Source organism: Scleropages formosus, chromosome 5 (assembly GCF_900964775.1).
Source record: "Scleropages formosus chromosome 5, fSclFor1.1, whole genome shotgun sequence".
Classification (NCBI taxonomy): Eukaryota; Metazoa; Chordata; class Actinopteri; order Osteoglossiformes; family Osteoglossidae; genus Scleropages; species Scleropages formosus.
This window is the reverse complement of record NC_041810.1, coordinates 12,193,883-12,220,338: the sequence shown is the minus strand read 5'-3', so window position 1 is coordinate 12,220,338 and position 26,456 is coordinate 12,193,883. Positions and strand designations below refer to the sequence as shown.

Here is a 26,456-nt window from a genome sequence, read left to right as displayed (position 1 = left end):
GGAGGAGTCGCCGCTTCCAAAACTGTGACAGTTTCCCCAAAACACCACTTCCCTGTGAATAGTGAAGGCTGACCCGTTAAGCAACTCTAGGCTTTTCATATCGCCGCGATTCTGCTTATGCTTTAATGCGTTCTCTGGGTTATTAACAGTATTAAAATTGCATCCATTACCTCCTTTCCATGTGAAATATCTGCTTTTCCCCTTAAATTCTTTTGGTCTTCTGAGATGATCAGTGTTTTTAAAGGGATTGTGAATATGGAAAAGTGACGCAGGAGTTTTAATTAAGAGCAGGTAGGAAATCCCAGAGATTCAGTCTGCCAACAATAGCAGTGCGCTGCCATGAATAAACATTTGTCTCATCTGCAATGTGTTGGAGATCTTTGGTTCGTTCCACGGTCGGTTCTTTGTTCAGCTCCTATCTGCAACTTTGACATGTGTGGGAAGTGACTCGAACATGTGGGCATCATGCCTGGTTAACCAAGGGAAATAACTAGCCGCTTTTAGATCTTTTTCGATCAGTCAACGGACAAGTTCTGGGCTCTAGGTGAAAGGAGCCGGGTGACAAATGTATTCCCGTCGCTGAATGTTTAATAAACCAATGTTGGTTCCATGGCAACGCGACTCGCTTTAAGTGAAATGTTCCAGGGAACAAGCCGCATTGCCGGCTGGCAGCTCCTTCCTGCCTCATGCAAGAGTTGCGTTGAAAATCTGACACAACAATAGATGGCAGAGAATGTGCAGTCGCGAAGTGCGCTTGTTTTGTCTCAGCTGCTAAATGGATGGAACAATATTATGAATTTCAAAAATGGATGGATGAAACTGGATCAGAAGACAGGAGAGATTAAAAGACTTCATTTTTTTGTTTTAGACAGTTGTGTTTATTTTCTGGGAGTGTTTTGAATTCTTTAGCCAGCAATTTATCTGTTTGTCGATGGTAGAGGAGAGATGAAACTATTGAGCCTTTGTGTTCTCGAGAATCCAGATGGAAATTCCCTGATGGATATGAGCATGAACTTTCATAATTCATTGCCACCTGACCAAGAACTTGAACTCATAAGGCCTCCTTTCCTCAGCATTTCACCCTGTTTCTGCAGAGTTCCTGTGTAACTTTGAGCTCAGTTTGTATTCAGCTTTTTACTCCTCCTGCTGAATGTCCATCCTTATTTGTGTTTTGTGGTTTGTGCTGCTCACAGCATTAGCTGCTTCTCATGACTAAGAACCTGGTGGAAAAACCTGTGGTGAATGAGTCACAGGATTAAGGGTGGCCTTAGAACCAAAAATAACATGCAGACTACTTTTTAACATCATATGTAGCCATAATTGCTGGTCAGCTAGAGTGGAGGCTGCCATGTTGCACAAGGGCAGCAGGTGGCATAGTGGTGAGAGACAATGACCTTGCAGCAACACATATAAATGGGTAAATCATTGTAAGTAGCTGAATGTATAAACCTCATGCTGTAAGTCAGCTTGGAGAAATTTCTAAATGAACAAATAATAATGATGTGCCTCAAATAACAATGTATTACCATCTACGAGTGAGTGCTCTCAGCCTCCCTTTGCTATGATAGACCTCCCTGTCGTCATTCATCGCGTGTGTATGTCCGTTCACTTGTTGCTGGTCCGTGCGCGCCTATTTTTGGGTCTAGGTACAGGAGCAGGTGATGTGAGGGAGCGCTGACCTCTGTCTTCTGCAGGAGAACATTCTGGAGAGGATCCACCTGCACATTGCCCCAGACTCCGAGACAGATGCTTGCACCTCCAAGTCCTGCATCACACACCAGAAGTTTGCCATGACACTGTATGAGCAGGTAATGGGAAGTCCTCATTTGCCACGCAAGAAAATTAAATGATTGGCCACTAAAGTGGAGGTGTGGCCAGGCTCCACTACTGTGTTGTTGTTGTTTTTTCGGCCTTCTGTGGCATAACCTGGTACCACAATGCACGTCTGAGTGGCGATGACGTTGCCCTCAATATGGTGGTGATTTTGTCCCAGCTGCTGTATGGCTAACGCTGAGTGTGTGTCCGCGCTCCACTTCCTTGCCCAGTCGGTGTGTCGCAGCTGTGGCGCTTCCTCGGACCCTCTGCCTTTCACAGAGCTGGTGCACTATGTCTCCACCACAGCCCTCTGGTAAGTCCCGCAGCTCCGGTACCAGCTCAACAGGGCATTATTAGTGTTCAGTATGTGAAACAGGTGGAAAACTAACCAATGTTTATTTTTATTCCTTTCTCCCCCTCCAGCCAGCAGGTAGAGAGGGGTATCGAGAGGAGCGAGCGGCCCCGAGCGGAACGTTTTGGAGAGCTGCTGCAAGCTGCATGCACCTTTGGAGACCTCAGGAACTGCCCGGTGGGTGCCCCACATCCCCCAACCCTTCGAGGGGCAGGGACCATATGTGACCTTTTCTCCTACTTGCTTTTCCTGCCAGTTTCTAAGATTTCGCTGACTGTGTCAAGGAAATGGGATAAAAGGCTGTGTTACATTGCATGGCTCAAATTCTTGCCTCTCTAAAGATGGCTAGATGAATGGGTGTCCATCTTAAGCAGGTATGACTTGTAACACCTCAGAGCCTCAGCTGGCATGAACCTTTCCACTTCTCAGAGGCCTGACTGTTTCCAGTCCCCGTGCTGTCCTGTGCCCCCACATCCCGCTGATAAGCCTATCCTTTGTGGAAGGAACCCCATGATTCTCTTGGTTTTAAGCAAATACTCCCCCAGTAAGATCCTTGAAATGTTCTTCTGTAAGTTGTAATTTTACTGCTGCCAAGTGATTTCACTGTGATGACAAGTGAATGTGCAATTTTGTACTGTAGCACTTGAGGTGAAATTGAAATTTTCTGGTGGAGGAGGTGGTCTTTGCCTTGCTGCCCTTTAGTGATTGTGCCCCCTCCCCCCACAGAGCAACTGTGGACAGAGGATTAGGATACGGAGGGTGCTGATGAACTCCCCCGAGATCGTCACCATCGGCTTTGTGTGGGACACAGAGCAGTCGGACCTGACCGAGGAGGTCATCCGCTCCCTGGGGTCTCATCTCAACCTCTCTGAGGTAAAATAAGTTGCAGGGGTGTGACTTGGAGGAGTAGCCAAGTGAAGATAGGGACGGCCAGGGAAAATGTGGGGTAGGGCTTCTATACAGATAGCTGGGGCGAAGTAGAATATAAGTTTGGCTTTAACAGAGGTAGCTGAAATAGTGCAGGTGGTAGCATAGTGGTAAGAGATTTTCCTTTGGAACTAAAGGTTGCAGGTTCAAATCCTCCTCCACCAAGGTACTTATCCTAAAATTATCTAGCTGTATAATTGGGCAAATAACTAGGTATCATAACATTGTAAATGGCTTTGGAGGGAAAACATTCTGCTAAATAAGTAAATATAAATGTTGTCTGTGAGTTTGTGGGCAGAGGATATGTGGATGGAGCAACAACGCAGCCTTTTTTTTTCTCTATAGCTACGATGAAAGTTTGTTCATTGGAAATGATCTGTTTTAATGTGGTTTTTTTTTTTTTTTTTTTCCTCCCTCTCCCATCTCAGTGCATTAGAAATGATGCATAGATTTAATTTACCCAGTATGTTTACCATCCCTCCGCAAAGGCTTGTGTTCCAAACCTAGGCTATGTATTCTATAATTATGCAAATACCGCACGTAGACGAGAGAATGTAGCAACAGCAGCACTGTAAAGATGTGCTCTTGAAACTTGTGCAAGATTAAAATGTGCCCTTTCAGCAACACAGAGTAATCTAAGCCTGCCAGGCGCTGCTGGTAGATTAGTTAAATTTTGTGATTAGAGCTCTAAAGAACACATAGTGCAGAGAATGAATTCAAAGCTTTGAAGAGTACAGGAGTCTCAAGACACTAGAAGCTTTTATATTTTTGTTTGAGTATGAAAGAATGCTGAAGCTGGTTTTGGATTTGTTTGAGCAAGGGGTTTTTTTTTTTTTTTTTTTTTTTTTTTTTTGCTTGATTATGTTTTCATTTCACATCTGCTCTGTAGCAACGCAACACAGTTTGTTTTATTTGAGTCATCCTCATGAAAGAAATAAATAGGTTATTTGGTGATGGTCATTCTACCATCATGTAATCCAGAGTTGCCACAATTCTGCATTCCTGAGAGCTTTTTCTGGTTTCACTGCTGACTACTACTGTCCTTTCTGTCCTGAGCGAATTGTTTCATGTATGTTTGTCTCTGTGATTGCATTAATTCATTTCACAGACCTTGTAGGTGACTTAGTGTGATGTTTGCACACTGAGTTACTTATTCTGATTCACTTATTTTTATAGCAGGGTTATTTTTACTGTATTACTTCAAGGTAAGTGCTTTGATCAAGCATACTGCAGCCAGAGTGGGATTTGACCCCAGGTCCTTCAGATGCAAGGCAAGAGTTCTAACCTGTGCTGTCTGGTTAGACTGTGTGGACAGCTGTGAGGGTTTGATGGTGTGCCTAGAACTACACAGACCTTCAGCCTTTTTCTGGGGGGTCGGAGCCTTGTCCAGCTTTCCATGCAGTTCATTGCAGTCTGGATTTTCTTTTCCACATTTGCATATGTTCTGTTCCCGGATTAGTCTAATGGGACTCTCACAAAGGGCCTGATTCATTTTTCTGCTGGGACATGTGATTATATGGGGTGCTGAATGCCTTCCCTCAGCCTATTACTCAAGGTTACAAGGATATTAACCATTGGGCAAAATCTGCAAAATAAGACAAAATTAGACAGGATGCGTTGAAAATGGTGTAATGGCTACAGCATTTTCTTACAAAATCTGCATTTATAGTTTAAAAAAAAAATGTTTTGGTTAAAAAAAAAGTTGTAGAGTAGCTGTTAAAGTTCCACTTTGCTTTTTCATTTATTGTAAAATATGGGACTGTCAGATCATTTCACTATCTGATCATGTGAGGTCTGGTCATGCGCGGAGGAACCGTCCTGTCCCTGAACTGATACAGTAAAAAATTACCCTGCTGTATAAATGGATGAATCAGTAGCTTTGCGTGCACATTTAACATTTATCTTGAAGGAGAGTGTTAGATAAATAATTGCAAATGTAACTGTAAATCATGGCCTGCCTGCCTGTCAGCAGTGTGACATGTGTCCTGCAGCTCTTCTACGGTGTCACAGATGAACATGCGAAGAAGAGCGACCTGCTGCTCGTGGGGATGATTTGCTACTCCAGTCGACACTACTGTGCCTTCGCCTACCACTCCAAGTCCTCTAAGTGGGTCTTCTTTGACGATGCCACCGTCAAGGAGGTGGGTGAGCACAGCGAGTTGCTCTCTCTTCCAGCTTTCCTAGGTGTTCAGGTTTCTGCTTCTCCACTCTCCTCTCACGCCCCCCCCCTTCCAGAATGCACCTCAGGCCCTCAGGGGCCGGTTTATAGAGTTTGTTTCTTGCATTGTGCTTGGAGCGTCTTCAAGCGTGGGGATCACACAAGCTCTGAGAACAAATGGTGTTTTGCAAAGATTAGTTTAGTCTAGAGGCAAAATGACCTGGAATTACTTTAAATGAGAGTACAGTCCAGCCAAACCAGCACACAGTGAACACTGGTAAACATCTGCTGCCGGCCCTTTTCCATATCTTAACTGCAATATTTTGTTTCCGCTGGTGCGAGGAGTCAGTTTGTTTCCACGGCAGTCTCGCTGCGTGACATCGCAACAGTTCTGCAGATGGTTGCGCCCCCAGAAGACCGAGCCTTTGGCTTCACTGCTGCGAGAGCTGGACGGCAGATGTCCAAGGGGTCTGAGGGTGCTGCTTCATGTGTTTGTCTTTTTCCATTTACGTTGAAATGTTCAGTTGGTTGGAGCTTGACTTGCAGTTCCAGCTCACAAATTGGTGATTCTTAGCATGTGTGGTGGACACAGGACCGTGCAGTTGAAGTGTGAAGTCCCAGACTGCTGGTCTTCTCCCGCTGCTTTCCTTACAAAGGGACCGATCTCTTTAACTGCTGCCTGTTGTCCTCATCTGTTCCGTAGCCATCCCGATTCATGTCAGTTGAGTTCTGTTGCTCCCTAATCTCAGGCCGGCCTAGGTATGAGGCCAGAACATTGTGGGACTGGAAATTGACAGCTTTGTACAGGAATACAGAAGCATGTCACGTTATACAACTTGGGCTGAATGAGAGAACACCTCTGTCTGGGTGTTGCAGGGTTCAAACGTGTCCTGTTTCTTGCACCTGGGCTCTTAATCACCTAGTGTCCTGTTACTTGAATGTCAGTGTGTGTCCACCTCCAGTCTTCACCTGGTGTAATTACCTGGGGAGCCAGAACCGTGGCCTCCAGTTAAGACACCTGAATTATAGATTCTCTCTTCCTTCGCTGGAGTGTTAATTAATCTGTTGCATTTGCTGCTTCCACCTTTTTGCTGCAGGTCGGCACTAGATGGAAAGATGTGGTTACCAAATGCATCCGAGGCCACTTCCAGCCCCTGCTGCTGTTCTACACAAACCCAGATGGTAGCGCCGTCTCCACCGAGGACGCTCCGAGACAGACCACCTCGTGGTCCCACGACAAGCCTGCTATCGACGGGGAGCTCACAAGTGAGATATAGGGGGACTGAGGTTCTTACCCTGAATTGATACAGTAAAAATTATTCTGCTGTTGGAATGGGTAAGTTAGTGTAAGTGTACACTGTAATTCATTTTAGAGAAAACTACTAAATGATAATTGATAAATTAATATTATGAGTAATTGTTGGGTTGGCAAGCCAAGTGTAATTTGACCTTTTCTCTGCTTCATAATGAATACATTTACTGCTAAATCTCCTCTTAGTATTTGCCTTGGCTCTGAAATTTTCATGTTTACCTTCAAGAACCACAAATACCTCTGAATTGACCTGGTCAGGCAATCTGTTCTGTAAGCAGACATCCAGAGTTTTCTTTTAGCGTTCTGGCATTAAAAGTGACCTTTTTTTTCCCCTCATTTTCCTTCTGCCGGCTGCCAGCCCCTTAGCCGGTAGTTTCGCTTCTTAAATGTAACATTGCCTTCACGCTTTATGTATCTTTACTCATCAGGATCATTTAATAAAATGCTGCCCTCTCACTTAGCGGCTGAAGGGCTCCTCAAAATTCCCCTAAGCAGAGTGTCGGCTGCCTCTTTGGAGAGATGCCGAATCCCTGTCTTGGTGCTGAACTTGTCCCGCTGTCCTCAGATGATCTCCAGAGCTGACGTTCCTCCACGGAGCGCTGCGGTTTGTGGGGCGCTCTGCTTTTTATAGGCAGCGTTTCTCTCCTCCAAATAGAAGTTTCAGTAAATAGGAAACAAATGTTTCTGGTGCGAGACGCAAGCCCTTTTTTTCCTTCTGGTTGAATCTGAGCTGTTTATCTCACTTCTGTCCTGCTCGATGTTTTCCTCTGAGATTCACAAACAGCTGCCTCCATTCCATGAACTCGACTTTGCTCCTCAGCAAACGGACGGACCATTTAGGGTTGGACAGTGAGATGCTGAGACATAGGCCCAGCGAGGGATGGATGGCACATTGCGTTTGTGACACCCACATGCGCAAATCCCTCCGCAAAGGCAAGAAGTTGTGGGCAACCACAGATGAAGCGTTCCCTCGCGGATTAAAGCGCTGGATTTATTTCGGGTTTTATCTTTTTTAATGATCATCCTTAAACTCTGCGTGCTGGCGGCTCTCCAGTTCAGTCCGTATCTGCGACTCTCTATCTGTCTGAAATGGTCTGTATGTGCACGTTCACAGGGGGGTGGACTAATCAGTTAATTTCTCATCAGTTGATGTCACCTGTGCTCCAGAGAGATGTCAAGTGAAGCACCCTGTTCCAGTCATGACTCTTAACGGCCTTTTTATTGTTGTCATTACCACAATTGTTAACGTTTATCATCCTCTGGCTCATGCCTAAATAGCCCTAGCGGAGCATCTGTAAAGAACGGTGGCGTACGGTGCTCACTCTCTTCTACCCTTCCCAGTGCCCGATGCACTGTCTCCAGGCACCAGGAAGCAGGAGCCCTCCCGAGAGAGCCTGTTCTCTTTGTCCCGGCAGCAACCTGCCCCTGTGATGGCCTTCAGCCGGGGCAACGGGCAAACCAGTGGAGGAAGAGGGCCAGGTAACTCCTAATTCAATTTATTTCTTTTTATGGAGTGTTCTTCTCACACAGTGTCACAGAGTGCTGAACAAAGGATCAGAGGCATAATATAAATAAAAGGTTGGCAATACATGAAATTACTACAATAACGATGCAATTATTTAAACTAGGCAAACCAGCTGGTCACAGAGAACAAAAAAACTCCCAACTGAAAGGCAAGGGGGGGGGAAAGAAAACTCTGGGGCTGCCCCACCCCTCCCCAGCATTGTTGATTTAAGAAAAGGATTTTAAGTCAATTTAGAGTTATTTATAACATTGTTGATGAATGCTAATAACTATTTAAAAATAATACATATATAGTGAATACGCATTACTATGCATTACTACTAATATTATGGGGACAGCTGGTAGCATAGTGGTTAGAGCTACTGCCTTTGGACCCTAAGGTTGGAGGTTCAATCCCCACATCTGGCTGTAGTATGCTTGAGCAATATATTTACCCTAAATTGCTCTAGTAACATTACCCAGCTGTATAAATTAGTAAATAATTGTAGGTGGACTAATATTGTAAGTTGCTTTGGAGAAAAGCGTCAGCTAAATTAAGATATGCAAATGTATTAGTTATTTCCGAGGATATAATGTAGGTAGAAGAAAAAAAAAGTGGCGGTTGTACAGTGGTCCTGTCTTTGTAATCCAATGGTAATGGGTTTGAATCCTACCCCCCTGATGCAGTACCTTTGATCACAGTACTTACTTTGAAAAGAAAACAATACCCTGCTGTATAAATTAGTAAATCAGTATAAGTAGCTTAGTGATGAAACATCACAGTGAAAGTTTCATTGCAGAAAAGTGTTGGATGAATAAGAAAAATAGAAGTAATTATTGTTTTAACTCAGACTTTTTGCATTCTGTGACATTCTTCCCAATAAAAACGTTTTATAACCAAATTTTTTACATATGAAGTGGCTGCACCAGTGTTTAAATGCTTGAGGAAAATCAGTGAACCCAATAAATGAGTCTGGAAAATCCAGCTGGTCTCTGTCGAAACTGTTTTCAAATGTTGAGCAAAAGTGTTTTGTTGGAGAGCTGGACGGCTCTGCCTCAGGCTTGTGCCTCCTGAAAGAAGTGGCTTTCTTCCTTTGTGTACAGTGACCAGAGCGCATGTGTGACTGTCAGATCCACCTCCTGTCAAGGATGTAACGCAGCTGCCTTCCGTCTCTTCCCCCTCGCAGTGAAGATCCTTCCTGTGGACCCTAGGAGCAAATTGCGCGAGATTTCCAGGGAGGCAGCCCAGCGTGCCGGGGAAGTGCGGGTGCCCCAGGCCCGGAGGGACGTGGATAGGGGTCTGCGCACCCAGAGACACCGAGGTAAATCGAGGGTGAGGAGGGTCGTGTCCTTGGCTCAGTTGCCCTCATCAGTTCCCACATTACTTGGAACATTACTTGGGTCCTAGTTTAGCTTAAGACCTAGTGAAATGCAAGCAGGGCTCTCACTGGCCAGTGATGCACTGCAGTCAGTATTATTTTTTGTTGCTATTCTTTGTTGTTAACATTTGTCTTCATGCAGTGACTGGACATTCTTGCTGTGGCAGCAGGGCAGGTGTCGCTTTCTGTGACGTCACTTTTGACTTGAGCCCTCGTGATGACTTCGCGTCTCAGTAAAAACAACAGAGACACAGAGCAGATGGGTTGGTCCAGTAGACATGCTTTGCAGAGCTCTGAGTTACTTCTCTATTTTGTGTTGTGGGATGACACGGTGGCTCAGCAGGTAGCACTAGCGTTGCACAGCTGTGTGATTGAGCAAACCTGGTTCAGTTTGTGTGGAGTTCGCATCTTCTCCCTGTATCTTCATCCCTGTGCTTTTCTCCAGGTGCCCTGGTTTCCTCCCTCAGTCCTAAGATATCCAGCTGAAGTGGATTGGTGGCTCGAAATTGCCCTTAGCATCTGTGTGTGTTGTATTACATTGCTCTGAAGTAGATGGGTGAATGAGTGCAGTGACTGTACTATATATATTTTTTGTAAGTCGCCTTGGACAGAGGTGTTGGCTGAATACTGTGATGGTAATTATGGTAAGCTGATTTGTAGAAAAAGTGTCTGCTTAATGAACTAATGCTTTGGCCGTGCATCCCATTGGGTTGTTTCAACAGAGAGGCCATAAAGAGCTATGAGTTATTTCCCTATGCTAAGTTGGTCTGTAGTGCGGAAGAAAGTCTGAGCTTTGAACAAAGCCCTCTCTGGGCTGTAGCCTTTCGGGCAGCATGGCATGGAAATCAGGGTGTGGAGCACAGCGGTCAGGGAGGTTCTCAGAGTCACGGGTGGTGGTTTGGATATCTGGTTAGAATGCGCCTCCTATAGGAGGTCTACCAGGTGAGCCACATCGACATGGGGATGAGATTATACCTCCAGTGTGGTCGGGGAACACCAAGTCACCCAGGAAGGAGCTGAAGATGTCGCTGCCAAAGGGAAGTGTAGTGAAAATGGGTGAATGGTTCAGAAAGGAAATGCAGACAGCGAGATTTTCCCCTGTGCCTTAGATATTTTTGATCTTGGGGGGCTGAAATGTGGTTGTGATGTTCATCTGTGTTACATCCCCTGAGTCACTCACTTCTCCGGCCACCTAACCAACCATGTGGCATGGCATGTTTGCATATGGAAAGTTGCAGTAGAAAAACCAATCTTTCTTTGTAATTATATATAGTGCAATATGTGCACCATCTGTCCCTTCGGGACAGACTCCCGGGGCAGTGCCAGACACAGATGAGGGACAGTCAGAGTCATGCCTGAAATTAAAACCCATACAGACACGTGTGCACTTGGAGAACATGGCCCAGAATCTCTAGGCTCCAGTTAGGTCTGCTGATCTTGGTGTTTTTTTTGTTTTTTTTTTTTTTTTTTTTCTTTTCCTCCCCCCCTCCTCTCACCTTGCTTTGACACCGGAATAATTCACATACTTTCCCAGGCAGGTGGTCGACTATGTGTATTAACGAGGATGTGTTCCTGTGTTTTCTCTGGGGTAGACACGTTGCCACGGGGTTGCTTTGAGGCTGTGTTCTGCACAGAGGAGCACTTGGGCTTTACTCACCCAGTCCTGAAGCCAGCTTGCCCTCTAGCTCGGGCTCATTTGCAATGCCGAACGAATGCCCTCCCTCCTCGGTGCTGAGCCGTGGAATGCAGGCGAGCTGGCTGGCCACCTCCCTCCCCAAGAACCTGCTCAAATCAACGGTTCTGTGCGGACACCGCCCAGGGACACGTGTGTGCTCCCTATTTGTGTTCCTGCAGTTTGTAACACATTTCTGCATTTAATAGTTTTTGTTTCCTAAACTCACCGCAGTGACACCCTGCACTCCCTCAGGCTGTAGGGGGCACCCTGGCCTTGACTATGAACATCTAAACCTTGGAGGCCTGTACAGGGCAACGAAAGGAATTGAAACAGAGACTCTGTTGATGCCTCAGTTTGTGCGGTTACTGATGCAGCTGTTGCTGTTGTCATGGCAACCAGAGCGCATCGTCACAATCGACTGTACTGCAGCCCCGTCTGCATGACCTTGTTATCTTGTGACTGTGTGCAGTGAGGGGATTGAGGGAAATGGGCACTTGGGGGGGGGACTGCATCCCCTGGCTGCCAGCTTCATCTTCAGGGTCACGTGCATTATAGCCCAGAGGGAAACGGTTGCAGGTATGAGTTCACAGGGTCTACAGAGCTAGCAATTCACCAGAGGTGTCAGGGCTCAGCTGTAATTTGTGTTTCAGTGTCCACAGGTGCATTTTACCTGTCTCCTCAGATTTTTACCCTGTCCAGTTTTGGAACCAATCAAAAGGGCAAAAATAAGGAAATACACACACACACACACTTTCTGAACCGCTCGTCCCATACGGGGTCATGGGGAACCGGAGCCTACCCGGCAACACAGGGCGTAAGGCTGGAGGGGAAGGGGACACACCCAGGACGGGACGCCAGTCCGTCACAAGGCACCCAGGACTCAAACCCCAGACCCACTGGAGAGAAGGACCCGGTCCAACGCACTGCGCCACCGCACCCCCTTCAAATAAGGAAATATCTAGGTTAAAAATATCCTTGTCAGTTGTAATTGAATTGAGGCAATCAAGGTATCATATGAAATGAATGACATTTAGAAAAAGGCTCTAACATAGAGAAATTACCCAAGACAGCAAGTTATATGGGTTGTTTTGCTGTATTTTTGACAAATTTTGGTGCTTTTTATTGAAAACAATTTCAAAACCAAAATGCAGATGACGCAATAAATGATGTCAGATGGTTCATTCTGTAAATTTTCAACATTTTGGCAAAATTTACAGTCCATCTAACCATTAGACAGGTATCAGTATAACGATTCCTTCTGCCTGACTATGAAAGCAAATAATGTGTCCTGGACAGTCAGACAACCATTAATGTCGAGCCCTGAATGTGTGTGTCATTTCTTGTTGTTTACAAAGTGTATGGAAGTGGCGGGTTTGATGCCTGTCACCTTGGTTGTTCCTGCAGATTCCTTCCCGGAGAAGACATACTCGCGATCGGCCTCACCCCCGGAGAGCGGCTTCAAGCAGTTTGCGGAGCATCGCCTCTACAGCAGCCAGGGCAAGGGGCCGAGCCGTGGTGAGAGATCACCTGTCCAGGGCAGGACGTCCTATGAGCCACGGTCTCAGCAACGTGTGCAGGTGCTGCCTGGTGGCCGACAGTTCGACTTCTCCAACGGCTATGACACGGACAGCAGCCAGGACTCACGGGACAGGGGCGGCGGACGCAGCAAAAGCAAGCCCTGGAGGCCTATGAGGGAGACTCTCAACGTGGACAGCGTGCTGAGTGGCCAGAAACAGCAGGAGCGGCATCAGCAGGGACCGCGCCACAGGCCAGTCGGCCAAGAGAGGGCGCCCTACGAGCGCCAGCGGTCTTGGGCCAAGGAGGAGCGTCGACTCAAGAGCCTTAATACTATCTATGAAGATGAGCAGAAGCAGGAGACGGGCAGCCACAGCTCCCTTGACTCAGTGGGCCGGAGCGCAATGGAAAAGGAGAGGACTAAGAGCGGGCCTAGCCACAAGGTCCACAGTGACAATTGGAAGATGCAGCGCACGGAGTCCGGGTACGAGAGCAGTGACAGGCTCAGCAATGGCTCTGCCAGCCTTGACTCACCTGTCGTGGAGAGCCTGGCTGCCAAAGAATCAAGGCCCGTTCCCGAGCTGCTGTTGATGCGGTAAGAAGACTCAGACTGTAGATCTTTGTTGTTTTAGTAATTGACATTGAGCTATATTAAAAATAATACTGGCTTATACATGAACAATATTCTTCATCTTGACTTTGGGCATGAGCTGGAAACACTGGAAGTGAGTTGAGTAAAGGTGGCCCTACGCTGCTTTAATCTGTTTGGTTGCTCTTTGCTGTCATCTGTTGGCTTGGTGGGTAAGCACAGTTGTTCACACCACTGCGAGCAAAAATTTTAGAAAGTAGACAAGTGAAGACAAAGCAAAGAAAATAATCTTTTTCAGCCGTTCATAGTACGTGGAGTACACAGAGTGACAGTGAAGTAGCATCTATATCGGTGTCCTGTTGCTTTCTGTTTCTGGACAGTTCATATTATTTGCACAGTGAAACATTTATACAAATATTCAATCTGTTGTGAGACAATGAGGAGTAAGATGAAGCGCAGAAAAAGGACCTGGAGACCAAGGCTGAATGCTGAACAAGCAGTCTGCAGTCTGACACAGAGCCGTTGTTGCATCCCTGTGACCCTGAAATGAGCGCAAATCAGGTCACGAAGTCCACATCAGTCCCCTGTGGTGGGTCAGTGCTTATTTGCTTTGTGTGCAACAATTTGCTTTGCTGCGTTTTGGTTAACTCTGCTATTTAATAATTTTTTTTTTTTTACAACAGAAAATTTGTTTTAGCAGCTTTAATTGTGTGCAGCGCTGATGGAGTGCGCATTAATGACTAGTGAAAACCAGTTGTGTTTGAGTGCCCAGGTGTGCAAACCCTGCGAGTACGCGAGGCTCATAAATGTGGGATTAGCCCAAATGTTTGCACATGAATATACCTGTGTGTCAGGCCCGTTATGCAGCCCAGGGTGAAAAATTCCTCTCCTCGTGTCGCTAATCTCTAATTGCCCCGCTGTGCCAGCCGTCCCCTTGTGGCCGAGGTAGGAAAACGGAGGGCTGAGAAGCGTGTGCGAGCATCACTTGCACATTAGTGGATTAGCATCTGATAACATGGGATGAAGTGAGTCCTGCTGCAGATGGTGAGCGCACCGTGTCCTCCCCCTCTCCTCCAGATTATGCGTAACCTCTGTGAAGAGTTGGGAGGGAGTGGCCTGTGTGTGCGCAGACATGTTTGGCTCCTACTCCTGCTGAATAAAACCCTCTTTCTTTCAGGGAGCAACTCCATCCAGTCAGGTCTGATGAATCCCTTCCTGTTGCTTCGCTGCTCCCTCCTGCCCATGGTAAGTAAGGGTACCGGCATCCATGATTAGGGGTGCGAGGGAGAGGAAAAGATGATGGAGTCAGGTGCTGCTCCACAGCCACCAGCCTGTGGATGCCCAGAAGGTGCACTTTTGACTTTCCTGCTACTGACCATCAGGTGACTGACTGCTTGGACTGGATCAGGACCCAAGGGCATTAACTTGTGTTTGTGGGATATATAGTCAGCATTGTTTAGCTGCGCGTCTGTTTGATGTCTCCGTTTCATTCACGACATCAGATGTCATCTTAGCGCATGCAAAAGCATGTGTGTGTCAAACTCCCCGAAGTTTAAACCCATTCAAAGCATTAAATTCAAAACTAACTTTATTGTGTGCGTGGGTTGTAAATTTAGTTGTCACTGCGGTCAGTATATTACTTATTCAGACTGATGCATTTTAATATCCTAACAGTTTTTGGGGCAATCAAGAATGTATTGAAGTTAACGCTGGGTGGGCTTTTCCTCAAGTCATGTGCTTCCTTGTCCGAAAGCACACCTGTGATTTGGTTTGACTGCTGGCACTGACTCAGTGCTGTCTGTAATCGTCTGATGCAGCATGCTGAGACGAAGCACAGTTCTCAAATTCGTTGGGTCGAAATTGCTTCACCATTACTATGACAGTTACTGTTCATGTTCACACACTCACTCTGGATATGGTGTGAGATTTCATGAACTGAATGTCATTTATTTTGCCCTGTTAAGAAACAGCAACAGAATGCAGAGTTGATTAAATTTTTTTTTTTTTTTTTTTTTTTTTTTTTTTTGTTCTCCGGGTTTATGAAATGTCATTAATTGAAGAAAAAAGTAAGTAAATATATATCCTGTAAATGACCTACATTGAACATTAGATGTATCTATTTTTAGCTAGACACATTGCAAACAAGAATCGGCTATGCTTTATATGATAGTATCACTTCTTGGGCTCCCATTATGCTGTGCTCTGATTGGGTTAATCAACTAAATTATACAATCTCAGATTCCCAGTTACACACTTCATGTGTACTGAGCTCATACAGGAGTGAGAAGGCCCACAGGTGCAGCCAGCGAGCTGCAACACATACCAACTGTGACTGCAAATTGGTAGCCTTTGAAAACACACACAAACACATATACATAGAGATGCCCTCTATGATGGAAAGACGCTGAGAGCACATTCCTGTTGACCTGCTGATCTGGGTTGGACAGTTGTTTGTGTGTGTGACTGAGTGTGAACAACCTTTACGTACAACTTTCAGAAAGTATTTGGACACCTCTACTTCATCTGTACTTTGTGTTGTAGTCTTATTTCGAAATGGATCGGATTGATTCTATTTTGCCATCACTTGACACACAATATCTCATAAATGGGGTTATGTAAGTTCATGTAAGTTTTAGGAATTTTAGCAAGTTTATAAGAAATGAGGAGGTAAAATATCCCATTTGCATTAGTATTCAGACCCTTTATTTAGCACTTTGTAGGAACACTTTTAACAGCTATTACAGCTTTGAGGCTTCTCTGGTGTATTTCTACCAGCTTTGCACACCTGGACTGGGCAGTTTCTCCAATTCTTTGTTGTAGATCCTCGCATGCTTACACAGTGCAAACAGAAAATTGAAACATCACGGGAATAGATTTTGCTCAAAAGCTTGAAAGATGTTTATAGTTACAGATTTTAAGGCTTCCTACTTACTGGAAGTTGAGATTGGTACAATCTACTGCTTGATGCCATTAGAAATGCAATAACGGGATGTTTTTTGCGACCAATTTACTCTTGTGATTATGAAGATTTGATGGTAAGTTTTTACATTTATTCATTTAGCTGACAATTTTTCTCCGAAGTGACTTACAGCGTTAAGCTTCTTAGAATCACTTATCCATTTATACAGCTGGGTAATTTTGCTGGCGCAATTTAGGGTAAGTACCTTGTACGGTACTACAGCCAAAGGTGAGATTTGGACCTGCAACATTTCAGGTCCAAAAGCAGCAGCTGTAACCACTATGCTACCAGCTGCCCCTTTTTCAAAGTTAATGCTCACTTGTGAGTGTAGTAATTTGACTATACATAGCAGCTCAGGAACATTGACAATTGAGGTGAGAATGGTTTCTTTTCTCTGTTAAACACTGGAGTGTGTAACTTGCAGCGGTGGGCGGTGCTTGCTGTCCTAACGTGTTTGCTGTGGTATAACATCTCCGACCCTCGGTACGTCTGGAGGTGGTTTATGTAAGAGTTCTATGCTGCTGGAAAGGCCCGTGTTTCCTGTCCCCGCACACAGCGTGACTCGTGTGGAAATCCTCTCTTGCTCCTGAGCCAATAGGTTTGACCTCTGATGTGTTTTCATTCTGATCCATGTTTCATTCGCATTTATTTTCCTGGACGTTTCCGCGTGTCCTAGCTTAGCAAGCGACTACTTACAAAATCAGGCCGCTGGGAAAAGACAGACGGTCACAGATCCTTAATCCATTTTTACCATTCCTATTGATACGGAGATGAAGATATTTACATGCAAATGTACCCTTTGTGTGTTATTCAAACTGCTTAATGAGGGCACACGTGCTTTTTCTCAGTGGTGCTGTGTCCTGCCGAGGAAATTCATGACGACTCTTGGGCTTTTTTCTTCAGTGAGCTGGAAATGGCTTCGTTTTCACACGCTGTTTTCAAGTTATATTGACAAGCTGCAGCAAATGTGTTTGAAGTCATTTTGGCAAACAGCTGCACTCAGGGTCCTGGCGACAGCTCCATGTGGATAAGAATCTCTGATTGGAGGAGATGATTTTAAGAGAAGATGGAAAGAGTGAAAACATGGACGAAGTGCAGAAGGAACAGCTAAAAAGCCCAGTAAATCGGTCGGTCCCTTTTCTGTTTGCTTCTTCCTGACTGCGCATAGAGCTGCTGTTCCCCAATGCGGAGATTTGCACACCTCATTCCTCCCTCCGATCCCCGAGAGGTTCAGACTCCAATGAAGAGGTCAGAACCATCACTCGGTCACTGGCTGTCACACCACTATTCCATCACTTTGTCAAGATGCTGAGGCTAAAAATCTCTTTTCAACTAACCAACAAACCAGTGTCAACAATCATCGTACCTCAAATATTTCCAGTTTCACATCACGGAATTTAAAAAAATGTGCATAATTTATATGTACTGTATGTAATACGTATAATTTTGCTCATTCTGAGTTGTTTGTTGTTGAGGAAAAGCATCTGCTAATTGAGTAAATGTGAGTTTAAACAATAAGTGGAAGTGTGGCACCAGTAGAGTGAACACAGGACCCAGTGCATCCACCCACATCCCCTAAGAGGGTGGTGATGGGGGTTCCATGATGTCATTTTCTACTCTGTGTGTGTTAATATGTTCTACTCTGCCAATCTTCTGGAAGTGAAGTAGCTGTGATGTGCTGTGCATAGCGGTGTAACTGTACATCTGCTTCATGGTAACGCTGTTGTCAGACTTCCCATATGCACCTTGCAGACACTGGTGGTGTACGCCTTTGCCCTTGTGCACGAAGCATGGTGTGTGATGCTGAGGCTCACAGGCGATGAAGATCCAGTGTTGTCCTCCTTAAAATAAATCAAGGAAGCACAAAAAACAGCTGGGCCAGTGTCATTGCTGATGCCTCTTTTTACTGGCCTTCTCGGAGGTGAAGGGAGCGGACAGCCGGGCGGCGTGGCCAAGTACACGCCAAGCATGCGGACATGGATAGCGCATCGCCGCAGGGGACTCGACGTGTCGAGCCAAACGCATCCTAGTCCATTCCGGATGTGCAGTGTGTGACCTTGCCGAACCTGCTGCAGGGCCTTGAGCTTCACTGCAGGGGGAATCATGGGAAAGCGGAACAACACAAGCTCGGCAAATATTTATCTGTCCGGTTGCATTGCATGCCACTGTGTGACTTGCACTGTGCTTGTTTTTTTCCCCTCTTACTGGAGCATTTCTACTGGGAAGAAAATATGAATAAGATTGTGTCTTGGAACACACATTCGGTATGTTTGGTTCCTTAGTTTTGTTTCCAAGACCCTTTCATATTCACTACCTCTGCCTCTGCCAAGGGTTTCCATATAGCTGTTTAGATTTATTCAGTCAATTACTTTTCTCCGAAATGGCACACGAGTCAGAGTAAACAAAAATGCATCATCAGTAGGTTAAGAGCTTCGGGCATGCACGGGATTATTGACACACTGCTTGTAGCTCCTATAGAAATGACATTCAAATATCAATTAAATAGATAGTCATAACAGAGGGTGTTGAACTTATTCATGGAGCTGTCAGGAGAGAAGTGGCTCTGAAAGCGATGGGTTTGAGACCCGTGTACAGGGTATACATGTACAGTATCCAGCAGTTGTTTATAGTTTCAGCAGTTTGAAGTCCTTCACTCATATGGAGGTTATTTGAATAAGGGGTTATCAGGACGCTCGCTAGTTAACGGGACGTGCCATCTCTGGCTGTAGGGGGGATTTCTCTTTCATTTACTTTTTATATTAACTTTTCTCATTGGATGCTTTTCTCCAAAGTGACTTACAGATTTATCACTTTATACAGCAGGGTAATTTTTACTACCTCAGTTCAGGAAAAGTATCTTGATCAAGGGTACTACAGTAGGAGATGAGAATCAAATCGTGATCCCTGAACTGCAAAGCAGCAGCTCCAGCCACTATGTCACCTGTTACTCTCACTAGCTGTCGAGATGCTCGCTTTTGAACTTTTGAACTTGTTCCAAATGAGAGGCAGCTCTTGGACCTGACTCCATCCCACTGCTGTGAGACCTGGAGGCATGTTGCTGTCGCCCCCACGCACCTGCAGGGTATTACACACACACAAGCTATGGGGAGATTTTCTCCCACACAGGAGTGCATTAACCTGTATCGGAGGAGCCCTGGGCATCTCCGCACCCCAAGCCGGTTTATGCCAGTCCTATGCGCTGCTCCTCCGGCGCTGTCTGGCTACTACTGGTTCACAGAGACCTGTTTCTCCACCGAAACTGCACAGTGCACATGCTGGTATTTGACCTTTGTGTGTGTGTGTGCGTGCGCAGCTCTTCTTCTCCTTGCTTGTCTGGAAGTGAGGAAGTGCTGTTTCATTCATGCTGCTCTTGTACACAGCTGATCGCTCTTTTTGTTACTGCAAAACTTTATAGTAGGCGGAGCTTCCCCGTCTGATATACACAATGTGACAAAATTGTATGTATTTTTGTAGAATATACATAATCATGATAAATTAATGTTTTGTGCCTCATGTTTTAGGAGAAGTGAATAATTAGGATAAAGAAGTGTAGAAGTACAGAACTGAATAGAACGGTTCCCTCAGCTTGAGTTAGTAAATCAGGTTACTGAGCAACTGATTTCTGTACATGACACTTGCAAGCCGTAGTACATTTTTGAATGAGGGTTGACAATTCATAATATAATTTCATCGACTGACTGTCCCAGCAACCTCAAGCGTGGATTTCTCTTCCAGGTGAACATCCCATCAAAGCTCCTGACTGTACAGACTTTCCTGACCTCAAATCCAATTGCAACTTACAAAGGTAATGTATGCAAAAATGTAAGTACAGTAGACAGTTGATCATAGTTGGAAGGTGAAATTGCATGATATAATTTTTTAAAGGCAGTTGAAATTTTACATAAAAGCAATGAATATTGACAGTTTAATGCTGAACGTGTGTTTGGCCCCCCGTTTGTATGTAGGATACAAAGTTGGTGAAGCGGGTACTGTATCAATTCAGCGTAAGTATCTGAATCAAGGCTACTATAGCAGGGGTTGGGATTTGAGTACCTTGATGAAGGTACTTACACTGAACTGATACAGTAAAAATGACCCTACTGTAAAAGTGAGTATATCTGTATCAGTCTTAATAATGTAAATTGCTTTGGAGAAGTGCCAGATAAATAATAAGTCACACATTCCAAATAAGGTCAACTGCAGTGCTTCAAACTGTATTTTGAATGAGAAAATTATGAATCAGTATTAGATAATTAGCGGAAGAAACTGATGAATTGTAAACTTGAGAAGTGTACCTCTAAGTGATGATGATGCCATGTTTTCAACAGAAAAATGGCATTCAGACATAGTCCTGGCAGTTTTGAAAGCAGTGACAGCTCAGTTGGTGACTCCATGATTCCTGTGTCAAATGGGCGTGGTCACGGTGCCAGAAGCCCCACCCTGCCAAGCCCGGATAAGAAGAGCAGCTCAGAGCTTAACAGCTCAGACGACTTGTTGGGCTCCTTTTCCGAGCCGGAAGACAGCGAGACGCCTCCTGTTCCGCCCCCTCGTGAGCAGTCTCAGGCCCTGTACTATAACTTGGCTCCGCCTCCTCTGCCTCCCAAGACATACCCAGTGAGCACGAACCACGGGGGGCTCGCCCTCAGAACTGCGCTCCAGCATGAGCCTTCGCAGGCCAGCCCCCGCCTGTCTCCAAAGGCAGCCCCATCCCAAGCCATTCCCCTAGCCCCTGAGCAGAGACCGCCCTCCGGTGCCGGCTCGAGCTCCAGTTCCGGATCCTCGGACCCGGAGCGGAGCGAGCGGTTCGCCAGCGATGGTGACAAATGGATCTTCTCGGGACCCTCGGGATCTGCCAGAAAGGTCCTGCCCACCACCTACTTCTCAGTGGACAGCTGCATGACAGACTCATACCGACAGAAATACCACCAGCAGAGGGCGACGTTGCACAAGGTGGCTGGCGATCACAGCTCGTCTGGAGAGAGCGAGCTGTCAGACAGCAGCCACCAGCCGTCTGGAGAGTCCCACTCTTCCGATTCGCTCAAGGCCAAGCTGGAAACAGCCGGTGGGACACCCCTCCTCACCCATGTATATATTCCGGAATTTTGTTTACTCTTTGTGCTTTGAACCGAACCATTAACCACAGCTTTGTTGTACCACTGTGTTCAGGCTACACCAGTAAAACTGTTGCAAAGTGGAACCCAGTGACCCCAAGAGGACTGGATGAGCATGGCTTCTTGTGATGGAAGTCGCCTGGTGAGTCTCCTGACCACTGAACAGCCCAACTCATCAAAGGCTTCCAAAGTATTATTCCATCAAGTAATTAACACACAAATCATGAAGAAATTTGTGTAACTTTAAAAATATATACATTTGTAGTTAATGTATTTAATTGTGGCAGGACTGGTGCCTTACTTTCCTTGGATGTGTCATTAGACGTGGGTTTGAATCCAGCTCAGTGTGTGTGGAATTTGTGTGGATTTCCTCCCACAGTCCACAGCCTTATTTGAGGTGACTTGTTGACTTGAAATTGCTCATTTTGTGTGTGTGTGTGTGTGTGTGTGTGTGTGTGTGTGTGAGTGAGAGAGAGGGGGAGTGACTGAGATGTAGCTTGTGTCACGCCATGTGGTTTCAGGCTAGGCTCCAGATTACCATAACCCAGAACTGGACAATCTGATAATGATACTGAAAATGGATGGACATTTTAGCTTTGACCCCTTTTAAAATTATTTCCATTTATTTATTTAGCAGACGGGGGGCACGGTGGCGCAGTGGGTTGGACCGGGTCCTGCTCTCCAGTGGGTCTGGGGTTCGAGTCCTGCTTGGGGTGCCTTGTGCCAGGCTGGCGTCCCGTCCTGCATGTGTCCCCTCCCCCTCCAGCCTTACGCCCTGTGTTTCTGGGTTAGGCTCTGGCTCCCTGCGACCCCGAATGGGACAAGCGATTCAGACAGAGTGTGTGTGTGTGTGTGTGTGTGTGTGTGTGTGTGTTTAGCAGATGCTTTTCTCCAAAGCGACTTACAATGGATACTATGTAGTGTTACTAGCCCACACACCTTATTCACCAAGGTGACTTACACAGCTAGATACACCACTTACACTGGGTCACTCATCCATACATCAGTGGAACACACACACACACACACACGCACTCTCTCTCTCTCTCTCTCTCTGTCACTCACACACTATGGGGGAAGCTGAACAGCATGTCTTTGGACTGTGGGAGGAAACCCACGCAGACACGTGAAGAACATTCATACTCCACAGACTGAGTGGCGATTGACCCCACGTCCTCTCGCACCACCCAGGTGCTGAGACAGCAGCGCTGCTCACTGTGCCCCTGTGCCACTCATTTACATTTATTCATTTAACCGACACTTTTCTCCAAAGCGACTTAGAATGTTAAGCTACTTACAATTATTTCTCCATTTATACAGCGGGGTAATTTTACTGGAGCGCTTTTAGGGTAGATACCTTGCTCAAAGGTACTACAGCTGGAGGTGGGATTCGAACCACCACTATGCTACCAGCTGGCTCTCTATGAACTTTACAGCATGGTGATGGAGATGTTTTTTTTTCTTTTTTTTAATTAGAAAAATTCACCCAGAAGAGGTTTGGACAAGTTTCTGGATTCCAAAAAAGGACTGCTGTTTGAAGCTGACGTCACAAAGGAAATTCTGCAGAATCCCTGCAGAGACTTGTGTTGCGGTAGCGCCCAGCGTGTCAGTGTTGAACATCTACCAGTGGGTAGTAGTCTGTGGAGCAATTGCAAATCTGAATGGATCTTTTTTGGGTTTGCATTTAACTGTATGTTAACCTTAGGTTAAGACAAGAACAAGGAGGTTAAATGTTAACTTTAACAAAATGTTAATATTATAAACTAGCTTTAGTCAACAATTGTTGTGTAATGTATACATTTCTAAAGTTTTAGGCATGTACCAGTCATTGCATGTTTTTAACAAACATGCATTTTGCACTTCCCCTCCCCCTGTTTGCAATGCCCTAAAGAATTTTAGGTAGTAGATTTGGCATTTTCCTAGGTGGACCCACTTTTTTTTTTTTTTGTGTGTGTTTTGGTGAAAGTCTAAATTGAGTCAGCATTGTGCCTCAGAACAATCAATCCCATCATCCAGCAAATGGCACCAAACAGCTGTGTGACCTGAGCGGCAGGTGGGGATGGTCTTCATTTGACAGCGACCCTCGTGGTCCAATAAGGAGCGAACTGCAACGTTTTCTCGCTGCTCTTTCTAGCTGCCTTTCGTGTTTTACATGCAGTTTGAGTTGATGTTGCATCATAGCCCACCCTCATGTTTTACCTTTCAAACCCTTTTGAACACTTAATTCACTTTGATTCTACCATGCGACATAGTTTATAAATCATATTTTACTTCCGTTTAAGTACATTTTTAAGCTTGTCTACAGTGTTCTGCTAGTATGCATATAAAGCAGTGCACCAAATTCAGTCAGTTTTGCACTTTTTACCTGAAGCTTTCTGCAAGCTGTAAATTTGAATATTCTGTTTTGGTATAGTTAATTAAATGTCATCCTTCTTACAGTTGACTTTGAACAGTGCCTTCCTGTTTTTATATGTAAAATAAACATGTCAATTTGTACAGTGTGCAGTACTTTTGTAATATTTCATTTTTAACAGAATTGTTTAATAAAGTTTTATTTAACATACATGTTCAACATTTCTGAGCTGAATTCTTGTTGCATACAACTTAAATCATCCTTCAGACATTTGATATATTTAGGAGAGGCCAGCAAAATTGCTGGAACACATACCAAGAAACATTCAATATACAATCTTTGACATACAAAGATCAGTTATGGGTTTAAAGTGCTTAAAACTTTTTTGGAATTTAGCATCAGTTTTTAAATCAGAGAGGAAATTTGAAAATGAGGGCGATAAATGGAGCACATCCTTAAAGTTTAAGAACAGCTGTGGACTCATGGAGGGACCGTTAGTCTTTTGCAGTAGTCACAGCAAACAGACGACCTGTAAGAAAACACGCTGTTAGTCCACGTTATAGGAAGGAAGCCAAAATAACCCCCTTTGCAAAATCTCTTGATCCAAATGGATGACTGGGAGGATGGATCCCAGCTCAGCATCACCAGTAGGTTTCGTGCTTCACTGCCACTTTTGCCAAGACAGCTGCGTACCCTCCAAAAGCCTTTGGAGACGCGATCGCTGCGTTTGTGTGCGAGCCATCTGAACAAAAGAACAGGCAAAAAAATCAATGTATGAAAAAAATGCGGGGGAGGGACACAAATCCGAATGTTACAACAATCAAGTTGATTATCAACATCAAATCAGCGATTTACAGACATTGGAGGAAAAGAAGTTATATTATTGGAAGCGTGGTATGTTAAGCATGAAACTTGAGTGGGAATAAACAAACTTTCAAAAGCTCTGCATTTACTTGTCAATTTGGTGCATAGGTTAGGTAGAGTTAACGTCGGAGCACCAACACGTGACGTACTACGTGCGCTCCCTCACGTCCCAGAGCAGAGAGGTTCGAAAACAAAGAAAGAGAAGATCGACTTCTCACCGAGGCGCACCTTAGGGAACCACGAAGTATATGAAGAAGAACAAGGCCACGTCGATGAGGATGAACATCCAAAAGTCGTACCAGTACGAGTGTTTATGCAAACACGTCGCAGTGTTGATCCTCTCCTCCTCCTTCTGCTGCTGCTGCCCCATGTCGAAAAGACCGACAGGAAGTAAAGGCGGAATCGTTACCGGAAATGACGAAAGAATTAGGAAGTGCGGGTCAACGGACATCCAATGAAATGTAGCCTAACGCAAACTGTCCTGCCTTTGTTTAAATGTCTCGGTGATTGATGTTACTAGGGTAAACGGAAGGAGACTTAAGTTTTCTATTGGTGGGAAAACCTGTCTGTTATGGTAAAAAGACAAACAGGTCAGCGAGGCGCGGCAAAATCTTGCACGTGATATGTTTCTGAGTTCAGAGGCGGGAAATGGAGTCCCAAGTAGCCAAACATCGGCCGAAGGTTGAATGAAAGTGTCACTAAAAGCAGTTTTCACCACTAATTTTTAGACTCTTGTGTCACTGTGCTCTTTGCTGTAGATATTCACTTGTGGAGGTAAGTGTGTGAAATCAATGAGTACGATATGAATCTCACAGATATACAGAGTATCGGCCCAAGATTTCTGCCTCACCTCAGTTAGTGGCTTGAAAAAAAAATTATCATCCACTTTATAATATATCACAGACCTGAAATTAATGGTATTTTAGAGTGACAGATGAGTCTAAAATATATTGCAGCTTTTGTAGAGATCTGTTTTAAAGCCGATTCATCGCTGTGATGTACCAATTTTACATGTTTTCCCTCATTGAAGCCCTTTTTTCAGTAGAATAACCATGCATGTGAAAGTAGCTGTAAGTAGTTCTTTCAACTTAAATATAGCAATTTTCAAATCTGTAATGAATTTATGCTAAAACATACTGTCTATCCTGCTAGAAATTAATGTTTTCAAATTGATGTGGCTGTTCTTGAAACCAACTTTGGTATTAAGTTTGTACACTCAGCTACTTACTGAAATTACATTTAACAGAAGGGTATTTTACTACAGTTCTACAGTGAGAGCAATGCTTGAACCCAGGACCTTTATTGCAAGGTAATGAGTAACCACTGTTGCCCGTATTTGATTAGAACATGAAGACTTTAAGGGGAAAGTCTATGAAATAAATTTAGATGGCTCTTTTCATGAAAAAATAAGTATAAATAGAGTTTTACATAACCGCCATCTGTATCGGAATGATATGATACAGTGATGAGAGATTGGGAACTACGGTATAATCTGTGGACGGGTGATGATACAAGTTAGGTGCTTGGATGAAAGCCGACCACGGGATTGGCGTGGATGGAGAACAGATGTTCAGACTGACTTTGTAAAATAATAGCTGGCAGCATTGGTAGTTAGAGCTGCTGCCTTTGGACTTAAAGGTTGCAAATTCTAATTCCACCTCCAGCTGTAGTACTCTTGAGCAAGGTACTTATCCTGAATTTCTGCAACAAGATTACCCATCTGTATAAATGATTAAATAATAGTAAGTAGCTTAACGTATGTTGCTTTGGAGAAAAGGCTTAGATAAATGAATAACTGTAATGGCAAGTACATGTATCATTTCACTGTACTGTGCTATGTGTACTTTATTTTGCCAAAAGACAATTATGTAAGTAGCTATTGTAGCAACAACAAATATAGGACCAAGCAAATAAAACAAATATCATCACCTAATAATTTTGAAT

The 26,456-nt window shown here is 44.8% G+C and overlaps 1 protein-coding gene and 1 long non-coding RNA gene across 2 annotated transcripts in view; one reads left to right on the top strand and one right to left on the bottom strand.

Moving 5' to 3' along the window:
- Positions 1–21,437, top strand: part of usp53a (ubiquitin specific peptidase 53a) — a 36,047-nt gene extending 14,610 nt beyond the window's left edge. Inside the window, exons 5-17 of the mRNA XM_018759673.2 lie at positions 1,695–1,808; positions 2,046–2,128; positions 2,239–2,344; positions 2,894–3,040; positions 5,086–5,235; positions 6,350–6,518; positions 7,906–8,043; positions 9,255–9,389; positions 12,526–13,231; positions 14,403–14,470; positions 19,920–19,989; positions 20,513–21,246; positions 21,351–21,437. Of these exons, the coding sequence (XP_018615189.1) occupies positions 1,695–1,808; positions 2,046–2,128; positions 2,239–2,344; positions 2,894–3,040; positions 5,086–5,235; positions 6,350–6,518; positions 7,906–8,043; positions 9,255–9,389; positions 12,526–13,231; positions 14,403–14,470; positions 19,920–19,989; positions 20,513–21,246; positions 21,351–21,424 (2,694 nt within the window). The 3' untranslated portion in view covers positions 21,425–21,437. The remainder of the gene's footprint in view (positions 1–1,694; positions 1,809–2,045; positions 2,129–2,238; positions 2,345–2,893; positions 3,041–5,085; positions 5,236–6,349; positions 6,519–7,905; positions 8,044–9,254; positions 9,390–12,525; positions 13,232–14,402; positions 14,471–19,919; positions 19,990–20,512; positions 21,247–21,350) is intronic.
- A 2,394-nt stretch (positions 21,438–23,831) lies between these two features.
- Positions 23,832–24,940, bottom strand: LOC108938779 (uncharacterized). The gene is made up of 3 exons (XR_001966460.1): positions 24,741–24,940; positions 24,342–24,390; positions 23,832–24,177 (listed from the first exon to the last, which is right to left on the bottom strand). It is a non-coding gene; the product is annotated as an uncharacterized LOC108938779 (long non-coding RNA).
- Between the last annotated feature and the right edge of the window lie 1,516 nt (positions 24,941–26,456).